The sequence below is a fragment of the Hylaeus volcanicus genome, chromosome 2, assembly GCF_026283585.1.
Source record: "Hylaeus volcanicus isolate JK05 chromosome 2, UHH_iyHylVolc1.0_haploid, whole genome shotgun sequence".
NCBI lineage: Eukaryota > Metazoa > Arthropoda > Insecta > Hymenoptera > Colletidae > Hylaeus > Hylaeus volcanicus.
Genome location: NC_071977.1, coordinates 8,040,609 through 8,053,114, shown reverse-complemented (window position 1 = coordinate 8,053,114; position 12,506 = coordinate 8,040,609). Strand labels below are relative to the sequence as shown.

The following is a 12,506-nucleotide window of genomic DNA, read 5'->3' as shown; positions in this document are numbered from 1 at the left end:
AGGGTATACGTCGCACTTAAAGCTGCAAATGTATTTATATGAAGGATTATAACTTGTATATATTAATAGGAGCAATTAGAATGTATAAAAAAAGGTATCCAGTTTGTCCCAACTGTGGCACCACGCGAATAAGGTCCGCGCGGAACACGAACGCCAGTGAAAGTATATCGCTCACGTACCCCACCCTGGCCAACGGTGAATCGGAACTCGTGCACACGAGCACTAGGTAGGGGTACCAGACGCAGGTATGGGTACAGACACGAGTGACCTGCGCTGCTATAGGCAGGTGAGATCGTCACGCGTAAAATCGCGCGGGTCGAACCCTGACGGACCTTAACGTCTGGACCCAACGGCTCTGGGACACATATAAACCAGTGACAGTGCAGCGGATGACCAAAGTCGCGACACACCTCCTCCACGATCTGTCAGTGACGTCCAATCGTGCCTTAACGCGTCGTTTTTTCCGCGGTGTTGTTCAATATTCATGAATCTCTTCCTCCGCGACGGTGTGCCATTGTTTACCGTTTCCCAATTCACTCGCACGCTGCGCATCGTCCAGGAATCTTCTCCTACGGAGGATTAACGTTTTACCTACCTAACTCGGCCTATTCAGGGCGCGAAGGGGGGGCAGAAGTGTGCAGGATCGTGCAGGAAGAAGTAGAAATTGAAGACTTCTTTCTGTATTAGGATCAATTTGAGATGAAGACCTGTGCGCTTTCAAGGTACGCTGAGAGCCCTGTATAGTGCTTTGAATTCAGTATTGTGAGTTGACAATCGAAGGCATAGTTTTGAGACAAGGGAGGATTTCTATTGGGATGGCTTTTGGGAAGTTCGAGGTTTGAAGCTCTTAAAGCCCTTCATTTTTCTGACTTGGAGGCTTCAAGTTGGAGAAATTATAATTTGTAATAGATTTTTTTTAGAAACAAAACTTGAATTTTTACTAGATTTTATAGCAAGCCTTATGGAACTTCCAACCCCTACGATAAAGTAAAGAACACAGAACATTCTTAACGGAATAGAGAAAACGACGACCATAATCCATAAACGTGTAGGGGAACTCCAGGGTGACCTAGGGGTTGAATCTGAAGTTCATGAATAGGCTCCCGCTAAAAACTAGGTAAAACGTTAATCCTTCCTGCGACCATGTGTGTTGCATAGTCTGGCATCCAGCTCTACCTGTCAACACCTGACTCGATGATCACGCATCGCCGTTTCCGCGATTCGAGCAGCTTGCGTGGTGCATCTTCTCGCGGCCGCCGACACACGTGTTCTGAAACGGGCAATCGCTCATCGCGTCACGGTGGATTCGTTCTACGGGACTCGGACAACGTTAATTATGTGATTTAACCGTTACGTTCGTATCGTGATACCTGCCCTCGCCATCGAGGACGATAAGAGTGAAAGAAGTGATAAACTCAACTGGTTCAAGCGGCTCGAGCTACGTCAAAGACTTGGGACGAAGATGAGGCACTTTTTAGGGGTATCGATCTTTGTAAGTAGAAGGTTCTCTTTGTGAACTTCTTAATGCAATTAATTCAACTTGGTATTTTAGTGTTTTTCGCATCACCAGACGGGGGGTGGGTCTTCTTCGACAAACAATTGTTATTCGTATAGGTGAATAGAGCTAAATGCTTGAATAATTTCAAAATCTCAATTTCACTGTTTCAGTAGCCAATTCAATTTCCCGTTTAATTTTAATGGAGCTTCATAACAAGATTACCTTGGGGCACGAGTAGTTCAAATCTGTGCCTCAAATTTTTCTTAAGTTTTACTAGAGCCTCTTACCAAAGAACTACCTAAAATATAGTTTCTGAAGACCTAATCCATACCTGGTATTTCACCCCAGATACTACAATGCGTCGCGTAATTATTCCCAACGTCAGCACCAACGCTATTTCGCCACTCGGTACCGTGAATCATACTTTTACTATCGAAACGAAAGCGGAGGTATTCGAACGAGTTCCATCGTGATCCAGAGATCGGTAATACGCTGTGTCATACGATGAGTCAATTGAAAGTGGCCTAAGAAAGCAGTAAAACGCCGCTGCACCAGGATATTACGTCAGACACCAGTCCGTTTTAACCGCCTGGATCAGATAATAATGGTGGATCGTTTCAAAATTCCTAGCTCCAAAAATAAACCGAACAGATTCACGAATAGCGGCACTTACTTATTTTTATTACGCGATCGTCACGATAACGCCTCGATGAGTTTCCTTTATGTTTCGAGATCCTTATCGAGATACGTGATCAACAACGCAACGCTGCCATGAAAATATGAAATTTCATCGAACCATTTTCTTCGATGAGGGCTTGGTAAATTTAGCATACCGAATTCGATTTGTTTCAAAACAGAGGGGAAAGTCTCTGTAATGGCAGAACCTAGATTATTGCAGGGAATTGGGACTGGAAGCCGCGCAATTATCGAAGTTCCTACGGTAGGGCTACTGCTCTCACTTTATTTGTTGCTTAGTGATCACCACCACTTGTCGACATTAGCAACGATTGAGATTTTTCATACAATAAATGAGGTTTTACTAATTTTATAAAATTCATACTTTAGGTTAGGGCCTTCAACTAAGAGCTACTACGTATTGAATTGGTTACCTAAATGCAGGAATTAAGTTTCTACTGCATTTATTACAAACTATTGTTATATGCACGCTTTATTACTTTTAGTTAGCGGTTCAGATGCTTGATTAAATCTTCATGCTCTATTTGATCATGCGAACGGCATCTGTTTGATTTCAGATATGTTTGGTGAACGCACACGGCGAGCCCTGTCTCGAGTACGGATGTCCAGGGCGACCGCGGTACGAACTCTTCGTTCCAGCGCCTCCAGGGCACACTCCTAGTTGCGCAAAGCCTGGACAAACGTTCTGTGAAAGTCTCGATCACTATCCTAGGTAAGAAGCTCGATCCATTCAAACGGGAAGCTAATAAAAAGAGGAATCCTGCGGGTCGTATGACTCACCCTCTAGAAACTTGGACTCTACAACTCTCGCGAGTTTCCAAAAACATCCAGACGAATTCACCAAAACGAGATCCATCGTTCCGCCATTGATATTCCTGGCCACGTCGTTGGTCCAGTCCCTGCATACGAATCAGGGTTTCAGGAAGGGAAAGTCCCGAAATTGTGTTCTCGATATCCTGGAAATCGTCGCGCTCTTGCGCCATTGTGGGCATGTGTCTCGCACTTGATATCTCTGTAACTAATCGAGGTACCAAAAAACCACAAGAGCAACTTTTTATTCCTTTCAAAGTATACGAGATTTCTATCTATAACCCTCCACAGACATTCAAACTACTAATCTCTTGAAGTACGAATTTTAAATTTTGAATTTCTTACAACAAATATTTTTTTTTTTTGTAAAAGAAGCAAACCTATACATATATATATATATATGTATATATGTCAATGTCCTTCCACATGTTAAAGTGTTAACAGAAACAAAAAAACAGTCATTTTTCAGTGTAATGAGCACTATCATTCGCACCCAAGTAACTATAAACTGTATCTAGAATGTGTGGGAGTGCACAGTGTGGTTACGTAAAGCCGAATGGCGACGTAAATGTAAATTGAATTCGTTGATCACCGTACCATGACCGTGGCCTTCTCGCGGTCATGCCCTGCTAGATAATTGTCGGTACCGTTACGATCGATACTCTCGCTATCCCATTTGGTGCCCCATCGATGGATCGAAAGGCCACGCGTGAAACGTAACGATAAATTCATCGTGTAGCCCGCGCCATGGATTCCCATGCGAATCGGTATTGTACTCCCATTTCCGCGTTTCCGTTCCTCGCGAAGTCAAAGCTCTTAGTAGTCCTGAGAAACTGGAAACAGGAAGACTCAAAACAGACGACGCGAAATGAATGGCCACGTTCTGCATCTGAGAACTCAGAGCGAGATCCTAATCGACATCCGTTCGCTATCTGTTTGCTTAAGAGACGGTTTGTGAAGTATACCATTTAATCCTGCGTTTGTATGCGATATAACGATTCTTGTACTTTATTATGCTTTGGAACGTAATTTTACAGTCCCTTTGCTATGCATACCATTTAATCGTGCGTTTTATTATGCCTTAATGTACAACTGTGGAGTATAAACGCACAGTAGACAGTAAACTGCGCCACGTTAGTTGATTTACGACATCTGAATTTTAAATTACACAGGAAGCCAGGTTATACGCGCGTGAATGACACCTAACTTTAAATTGTTAGAAATGCTAACGTACGAGACTGCACGAACGTTGATCTAAAATGAGAAATTTTCTAGCCACACGTTCGTCTCAATTCTGTGAGCGAAAGGAAGAGAATTCTGAATGAAACTCGATATAAACTCCGAGGTAACGTTTATGAAATTACTTGAGAGTTACCAGAGGTAATTTGTTACATCGCCCTCCTACGCAGCAGGTATTTGAAGCGGCCTCCATTCGTCTGACAGCCACACATCGATGCTATCATCGGTTGTTGAATGATATCGTATCATTGCTTGTCGCGCGGGTTTCGAACACTCCCATCTGATTTCCAATTGTTCGCATTTATTTGCATTGCTTTTATGCTATAGCAATAAATTCCTGAACAGCTTGCACCAGAGCTATACTTAGTTTTAATGCTCGCTTTAAGTCTCCTTGGTGTAGTTTTTATTGGATCGCATTAGAAAATTGTTATATTAGTCATTTTATCATAGGTTATTCTAAATTTAAATCGAGCCAATAAGTTTTGGCCAATTTCGGAAAATAAAAATTCCAGAGAATTTGTATGCCGATATACGATCATGCAATGGTTCAGAAACGCGTGGCAATGTAAGAGGCGTAACAGGAAACGTTGATACCTCGCATTGTTTATAATTTTCTGACAATCGCAAGAATTTTCTTCAAGAATGTTTCTCAAACCATTACTTACTCGTACTCATTTCCTCGATTATGGCTCATACCGTAACTTTATTATGTGTTGATGTAATGCTCCATAAGGTGATGCTTATAGATGCTTCTACGAACATAGTCCAACAAAGAGAAGATTCTCGAAAAGGTTTTCTGTTTTATTTTTTTTTTTAATCTGAAACTGCAAGCTGCAGGTTTACATATGTACTATGAAAGGGACAACCTTTCTCATATTTTTAGTGGTTTTAGCAGAATTTCTTTCGATTCTAGCGAGCTGCGAGCGCTATGATTTTCAATTTAAAAAATGCCATATTCGCCTACCGTGCGACGAGCACCGAGAAAACCGTTTTTAGGCGTGGACCATGAATTATGCATAGAAATACATCTCTGGCCGGTGTCTTTCACCTCCGGAGAAAGTTTTAGGATCCACGTTGTTACGTTTCTCGTGCGTGCTTAAAAATCGTCGACGTGTTTGCGCATATACTTCGCGCGTCTTCCTGAGAAATTGTAAGTCGACGCGCGATCGGTTCGTTTGCTCATTGGCCGATAACAACCTCGGTACACGTCAAAACTTTTCCTTCGTAAACAATTCCCAGAGTTTTGAAATTACGACAATAATGGCTGCAGTATCCGTATTGGGAACACGCTAGGAATTCCAGAAGCATAACCACGACTCTAATCAATTTTTTCCTTCAAAAGAGAAATAATTTCTTTGTGATTTACACCTCCATGTATTAGCTAATACTGCATTAAGTAGAGGATAAGTGGACGAATCTGTAAAGCTACAAACCTCGTCGTGAGCATCGTTTTAAGGTCTCTGTCGCTACTTTGGAAATCGTAGAAACGAGACAGGTAAAAAGATTAATGTTGTATTAGTATTGAGTGTCGCCTGAAAGAATTTCTCTTCCTTGGTATGCTAATTTTTGTAGGATACCTATCCATTACTTGGCGGTTAAGAACGATCGTTTCTTCGGCCATCTTTAGGCCCCTCATAACCAACGCTGAGCTTAGGGTAAAGCGAATTAACCTCTGTCCCAAGAACTCTTGCTTCACCCCTACCCACGAAGAAAAATTGTATCTACTTCACGTTAGTAATCTTCAATATTAAGCCGATAGAAAGAGCTTTCCTTTTGCAAAAAGTTCCATCGAACTCTACTCCGCTCGAAAGCGGTTACAAAACGGACCCAAGTGATCCACGACAGGTCACGGAATCTTCCATGACCTCATGAATAACACATGGGAGTATAAGTAACTTTTTTTAGCTGCTTTTGAAACGATTCCATTAATGTTAGGTCGAGCAATCGTGCCGCAGAACACGACTCTCCATTCTCCGCGCGCTTTCGTGACAATTGCCATTGGAAATTTGCATCGCATGTCAGAGATCGTTCTCGAGGAATGCGTAGAAAGAAGTTTGTTCTAGTTTTTTTTTTGTCAGGGTGTTGCGTAGTCTGGATCGATTCGCGTTGTCTCCAACGTCTGCGTTTTCTGTTGCAGGCAGTTGATTAAATTCCTCGTGGAGAAATGTAGCTTCGACTTCAGCTCTGCCCTGCGGGACGAGTCCAAAGACGATTTCAACACTTACAGGTACGTTTATAGTCGAGTATGATCGCACGAAAGTGCACCAATTGTTCACCAAACACAGCATGACGCGTCTTTCTTCTCAGGCCTTCTAATGGAGGATTTCAAAACAATAATGCGTAGGATAACAAAGTTCGAAGGCCATTTAAGGTCAACAGTTGTGGGTAAAAATTGACTTCACATCTATGAACAAATTATTGATATCATATTAGGTTGGTCTGGTATTCATTTGTCCCAAGCACCAACAGTAGACATAATGGCACGTCGTATCGATCAATAATGTGACTAATTTTTAACAACCGTATTCTGTTCAAGGTGGGCCCCAGATTACCCCGAGGGTTATGATTACCCCCCGCGGGGAGAGCAGCAATTACACTCGCAAGCGTTACCATTTCTGCCGCCTCAGTATCCTCTGAGAGTGCAGCCGGCTTTAATTTATGGCACTCCGTCCAACGGCACTCGCCAGGATGGGTAATTTGAATACTAATTCCACGCAAAGCTTTATTCGAAGTCGACCTGATGCAATATCTGCGACTTCCATTGTGCTTCCCATTTTATTACTTCTAAATTTCAGTGTCGTTTCAATAATTAATTGGTGAGAATAAAGCAGGAGGATACAGTATGCACAGACATTATTAATTAATTAAAATTTTACGTTTCTGTCGAGTACCCCATCTCCCTTTTTCCTGCCAGTACAAGGAACAAAGAAAGGCTTGGTATCGCGAGGATAAATTGCAGTTACAGATACGCCACGCCCGATCAATCGCAGAGAAATCCGTTTCTGAGCGACGGGACGGCCAGCGTCAAGTACCATCCTGGTAGCCAACGCGCCAACGACGGCGCCTCCTACTATCCACAGCCACAATCGCTGAACTCGTTTGGACAGAGTCAGACATGGTGGGCAAACAGGTGATTACTTCAGACTTACCGAACGCTCGCTCTGATAACACTGTTTAACTTGCCACGCTCTGCTGCCGCCTTCTCTCCTGTAACCCTTAGGGTTCAAGGATGATGGCAGACCACGTCTTTCATTGAAAAATTACAGAACGCAGGAACTCCATGTATAGACCTTCCAGAAAGGGAAATGGCTTTTCCAGTGGCATTGAACTTGCTGGTTCTCGAGTTCTCCGTTTCAGTTCATCGAATTCGGTTGTCGAGTACATTAAATGGTACCGCGGAGGATTCGTAATTGATCTGACTCTAAATTCTATTCTCGTAGTTCTACTTCAACGGAGAAAGGAAATTAAGATGGCTTCAATTGGTACAGAATTGTCGCAAATTTTTCTTCGGACGTTTGTCTTCAAAAACCACATAGACTATTGTGATAAAAGTGACGCCTGGTATACGACATTGTAGAGTCTCTTAACGAGTCGGTGGGAGTTGTCAGTGAGCTGTTAATAGATCATAATATTGTAGTGTAAAGTGGGACACGACACTCTATGAATATACCAATGAGTCACGCTTTCTTCAACAATATCATACACAGGTATTAGGACTTGATCATCACTCTATCAATCAAAGTGGATACGTTGAATCTAGTACATGATTAAGTATACTCTCTGTGTACAGCCTTGCTGAGAGTAGACCTAACAGCAACAGTGGCATACGAGTCCTAACAGTTATTTTTTTAACACCTTTAAAATTAATTTTCTAAATCTCTCAGCCCTAATTACCTTCGTCTCCCTGTAGAAATATCACAATTCTCTACACAGAAGCTAATTTAATGCTCGTTTTATCAGAGGGGAAGATATCGATCGAGATAAACGTATCGATGAATTATACAGTCGGCTCGCGGCCCGTACACCGCTAAACGCCTTCATTTCCATACGACACAATGGAATTTCTTCTCCGACCGATCAGCTTCGAACAATGTGATAAAACGCTGGCGAATCGATTTCCATTTATTTGCACAGGTATACGCGGAACAGCAAACCTGCGCCCCGCTCGATTTACGAGAACCCGTTGCTGAGGTACGCCAAGTTGGCCAAGTCGCGCGACAAGAGGCAGTCGAACAATCTAGACGCCATCACGCTTTGTCCGACGAATTCGCAGTACATAGCTCCCAGGGCAGCTCTGAACAACGAAGGGAACTGGATGTACGTGGTGAACCTCCAGGACCAGGACCAGAAGTACTCGCAACTAGTCAAAAGCGAGATCTGCACGTGAGTCGCTTCGAAATTTTGTTGGTTATTGTTTATGTGGTTGCTACACAGGGCTAGTGCTAGGAATTATTTTTTAGCTCCTCTATTATATGCGTTTATTTAATTATATCGGTGATTTATTTAATACTTTTACTCTCCTTCTTTCCAGGACGAGCGTCTGCAACGGTATCTGCTCCCTCCCAACGGGTTACACGAGCAAATGCCAGCAACAATACGTTCAAAAGAGGTTAGTGGCCCTACGAGGAACCGGAAACCAACTGTACACCGACGTGTTTTGGTTCCCACACGGCTGCACCTGTCAGATTATGCTTAATTATTGAGAGCGTACGGTATTAACGAAAGTTGGCATAGCCGTGGAAAGATTTCTCTGTCCGGAGGGTAACCTTGGGTCGATCGTCCAAGGAGACGGATGACGCAGTATTATGGAACTCCCGTGATCGAATCCCAAGGATGAATCGCGTGTTGTGATGAAGAACGGAAGAGCGAAGATTTTTTTTGCGAGGCGTCGAAGCAATCCAAAGAAAAGGTTCACGAGGGAAAGTCGATATTTAAAGTCGTGGAAAATTCGAATAAATGGAGTATGAAGACGATTGGAAATGAGTGGATCCAAAACGAGAGCATTTAGATGGACGCTGTGCGAGGTATATTTAAAGATCTTTAGAAATATAGAAGTCTGAGATATTAATCTCATCTCGAGTGCTTTAAGCTTCCCGTTTAGTCATTCCTTTTATTCTAGATTAGATTCAAATATAATTAATGTGAAGTTTAAGTGTCTTATAAATCAGTAGTTTTCGAGTAATTTATAGTTACAATCGAAGCGCTACCAATGCTGCCGTTCCTACAGTTGGTACTGCAGGTAAATTTAAATGACTCACTGACAATGGTAATACATTACAAAAGATATAGACTTCGAGTAGATGAATAAATCTTCGACGAACATGTTGCAAAAATAATAATTATACATTATTATAAAGGAAATTGATGATACTTTGCGCTCTGTCCATCAGATGTCGCTACCTACCTCGAAACTGTAAGTCCCTGCGAAAGATTGCTCCAAGGACATTGCGAACGTTTTGAAATCATACACGAAGGACAAGCTTCGAAATAAATCGAGTGTCCTCCAAATATTATATTCCATCGCTAGATAATTGTCGATAGCAGAAATCGATACCGGGGACGCGCGTTCTTCGATAAAATGGAGACGCTGGTCCTCCAGTTCGTGGTCCATCGATCGCCACTCAAACGAACTCCAGAAAACTCTTCCCAAAGTAACAGCGGACATCGCTGCTCCCAGGATCGATATTCGCCTTCACGCGTCGCATCGAATCGCCTCGAATAACCCACGAGACCTAACTAAACATTGACAACGTTTTCGTTCCACGTGCGACAATTGCTTTCGTGGAAAAACTCGGCTAATATCGAATGCCGCAGATATTGCACATTATTATTCAAGTTTATTATTATAACAAAGAAAGCTCGGATATTCTTGAAAAATTTGGGGAAAGTTTGGGGATATTAGTATCAAACAAACAGGTGGGAGGAGAGTAGTGACATTAACGAAACGATTGCAATCGTTTGCGATTAAAAATACTACAGGGGTGAATCAGGCAATATGGATTGAAGATGATTGAGAATGATACCCAATGACTCACGATTCGCGAGTTAGATTCATCGAACGATGACCCCAAAGTTGAACTGCATCTTCATTTCTCCAAAAATAAAATTGATCAATGAGCCCCCGAATCTCCGAATCGCCCGAAAGAAAGATATTCACGCTCGGCCGAAAAAGGAGAAAGGTCACGACAAGCGTATGACCCCACGCGCGTGTTAAAATATTCCTCCCATCGCGGGAGTAAAATCGACACGGGTGTCGAGGGCCAATTTACAAGCGATCCGCGCTTAAGAATATCGCGCAAAACGGGAAGCGATTTACGGGGCGATCGTAACTGGTTCTCAAGGACAGAGCGATATAGGTTAACTCCGCGTGTCGTTGAAACGCGAATACGGCCTCGTAGCCATGAAATAAAAGTATCTCGATTCGCTCGGTCGACTGGTGTGTAAAAAGGACCAAAAGGAGGGGCGGGGGAGGGTCGAAGAGCCGGCTAAAAGGGATGGGGTGGGAGCGAGAGTGGGAAGAGGGGGGGGGGGGTAACTGCCAGGAGGTCAGACACGCGCAGGATGCGCGGAATTTTCTCGCCCGCGAGGCCACGCACCACCCTTCGTTTTACGCGGCATTTACGATCGTTCGGGTTTTCAACCCTCCGCCAAGGCTCCTCGGTTAGGTTCGTTCGGGTCTTGGCCGCGTTATCGAGCGAACCCCCGCCTACCCCCATTAATTACGGAAAACGCGTACACGCGTCCCGATATAATTCCAAAGGAGAGGAATCGAAGTAGGCGGGATCGCGAGAGGAAGGATGTAGAAAGTCGACGACGATTGTAACGATCGATCCGTGGTTCCTTTGGCGCGTTCGACATAGGCGTCCCGGGGGCGGAATCGAGCGCGCTCGGGCCGATTTCGCGGAACGAGGAACTCGACGTCACTGAGGAGGACTCTATTCAAATTCGAAGCGATCCTGCACCTCTCGATGGATTCGCTTCAAATTTTACACATCAGTTACTCTGTGTGAGCGCTATCGATTCTTGGTGACGATTTTTCTTTCGCTTATTTGTCAGCACTTAGACGGCTACTCTATTTAGAAAGAGTTCGCGAGGCAGAAGAGTCCTTTCCTAGGGCTCCTGCTAGGTATATCCTTGTCTATTTTCTGAAACTGACCAACCAACAACTTGAAATTGACTGACATTGAAAAGCCCACGAATAAACCAGTAGGTGAAGCGTGAAGACTGCTAACCAAATGAATTTTTTAAACAGAAAACCAAGCACAAGACTCGCTTCTAATTTTCGCTGGAAATAAAATTTGCTCCTACCGGGTGAGTATTCCTCGGCGAGAATCTCGGCTTCCGGCTGCCAGACGAAGGGAGCAGGAAAAATTGAAAGCTCTCCTTCTCTCTCGCTGTTGGTGTCCTCGGGGTGCGGCGGGAGCGTGCACGCGTACACGCATATTCGGCCGCGTAAGTGCGTGCTATAGATTTCGTTCCACTCTGCGAAACGGTGTACTTGTGCGTGCCGCTCTGTGTGCCGTATTCACTCTCGAGGCCCTCCCTCTTCCTCTTGCATGCGCCCCCTCCGCCACCGACGAGCCCTCCCTCATCATCCCCTCGCCACCTGCGAGAGAGCAGAAAAAAAGGGGTGAATTTCTAGGCACGTAAGCGCTCGTGCAACGCACCTACATCGACTATCTACGTGCACTTGTGCTCTACGCGCTTCCCACCCTCGTCCTAGCTGCAACTAGCGATGGCCTCAAGACGCCTCGAGTCCTTCCCAAGCATCCCCGTAATTACGACCCCGGGAGGACCGTGTCGAGGTGGAAAACACCTTGCCTTCGCAAGAAAATTTGTTGTATTCACCTGTACAGCCTCGAGTATTAGGGATCCGTACGTGTTTAAACGATGTGCGATAGAGATGTTGCGATGGACAAGTTCTTGTGTTAAATGGAGGATGATCTGTTTCTGAATTATATAGAAAATTGTTTGACGAACCTGTGAAAGGCAGCTGGTCTTCAAAGAAACCATAAAAGTACTGCTAAGAGTAACAAATATCACCTCCCCCATCTCTTTAATTTCTTTTTCCGTAAACAATAAGTTTAGCACGCGTTCAAGGATTTCGCTGCTATTGCCTGTTCCAATGTATTCCAATAACCGGGCGACACTCGGCCCGGGCTACTTTCATTAAGGAACTTGGTAACTTCGGTTCCGAAACTTTCGAGACTTTCAAACACTCGTAATTTCAAATATTATTCGCCGGGTCTTCGTCCCGGGATCA

General features: G+C 43.9%; 1 protein-coding gene across 1 annotated transcript; it reads left to right on the top strand.

The window, feature by feature from the left end:
* The first annotated feature begins 290 nt into the window (after positions 1-290).
* Positions 291-10,631, top strand: LOC128884744 (protein spaetzle 5). Its single transcript, XM_054138335.1, has 8 exons — positions 291-722; positions 1,159-1,492; positions 2,752-2,906; positions 6,381-6,470; positions 6,780-6,935; positions 7,203-7,373; positions 8,378-8,626; positions 8,775-10,631. The coding sequence occupies exons 2-8, from the start codon at positions 1,463-1,465 to the stop codon at positions 8,944-8,946; spliced, it is 1,023 nt and encodes a 340-aa protein (XP_053994310.1). The 5' UTR covers positions 291-722; positions 1,159-1,462; the 3' UTR covers positions 8,947-10,631.
* The last annotated feature ends 1,875 nt before the right edge of the window (positions 10,632-12,506 follow it).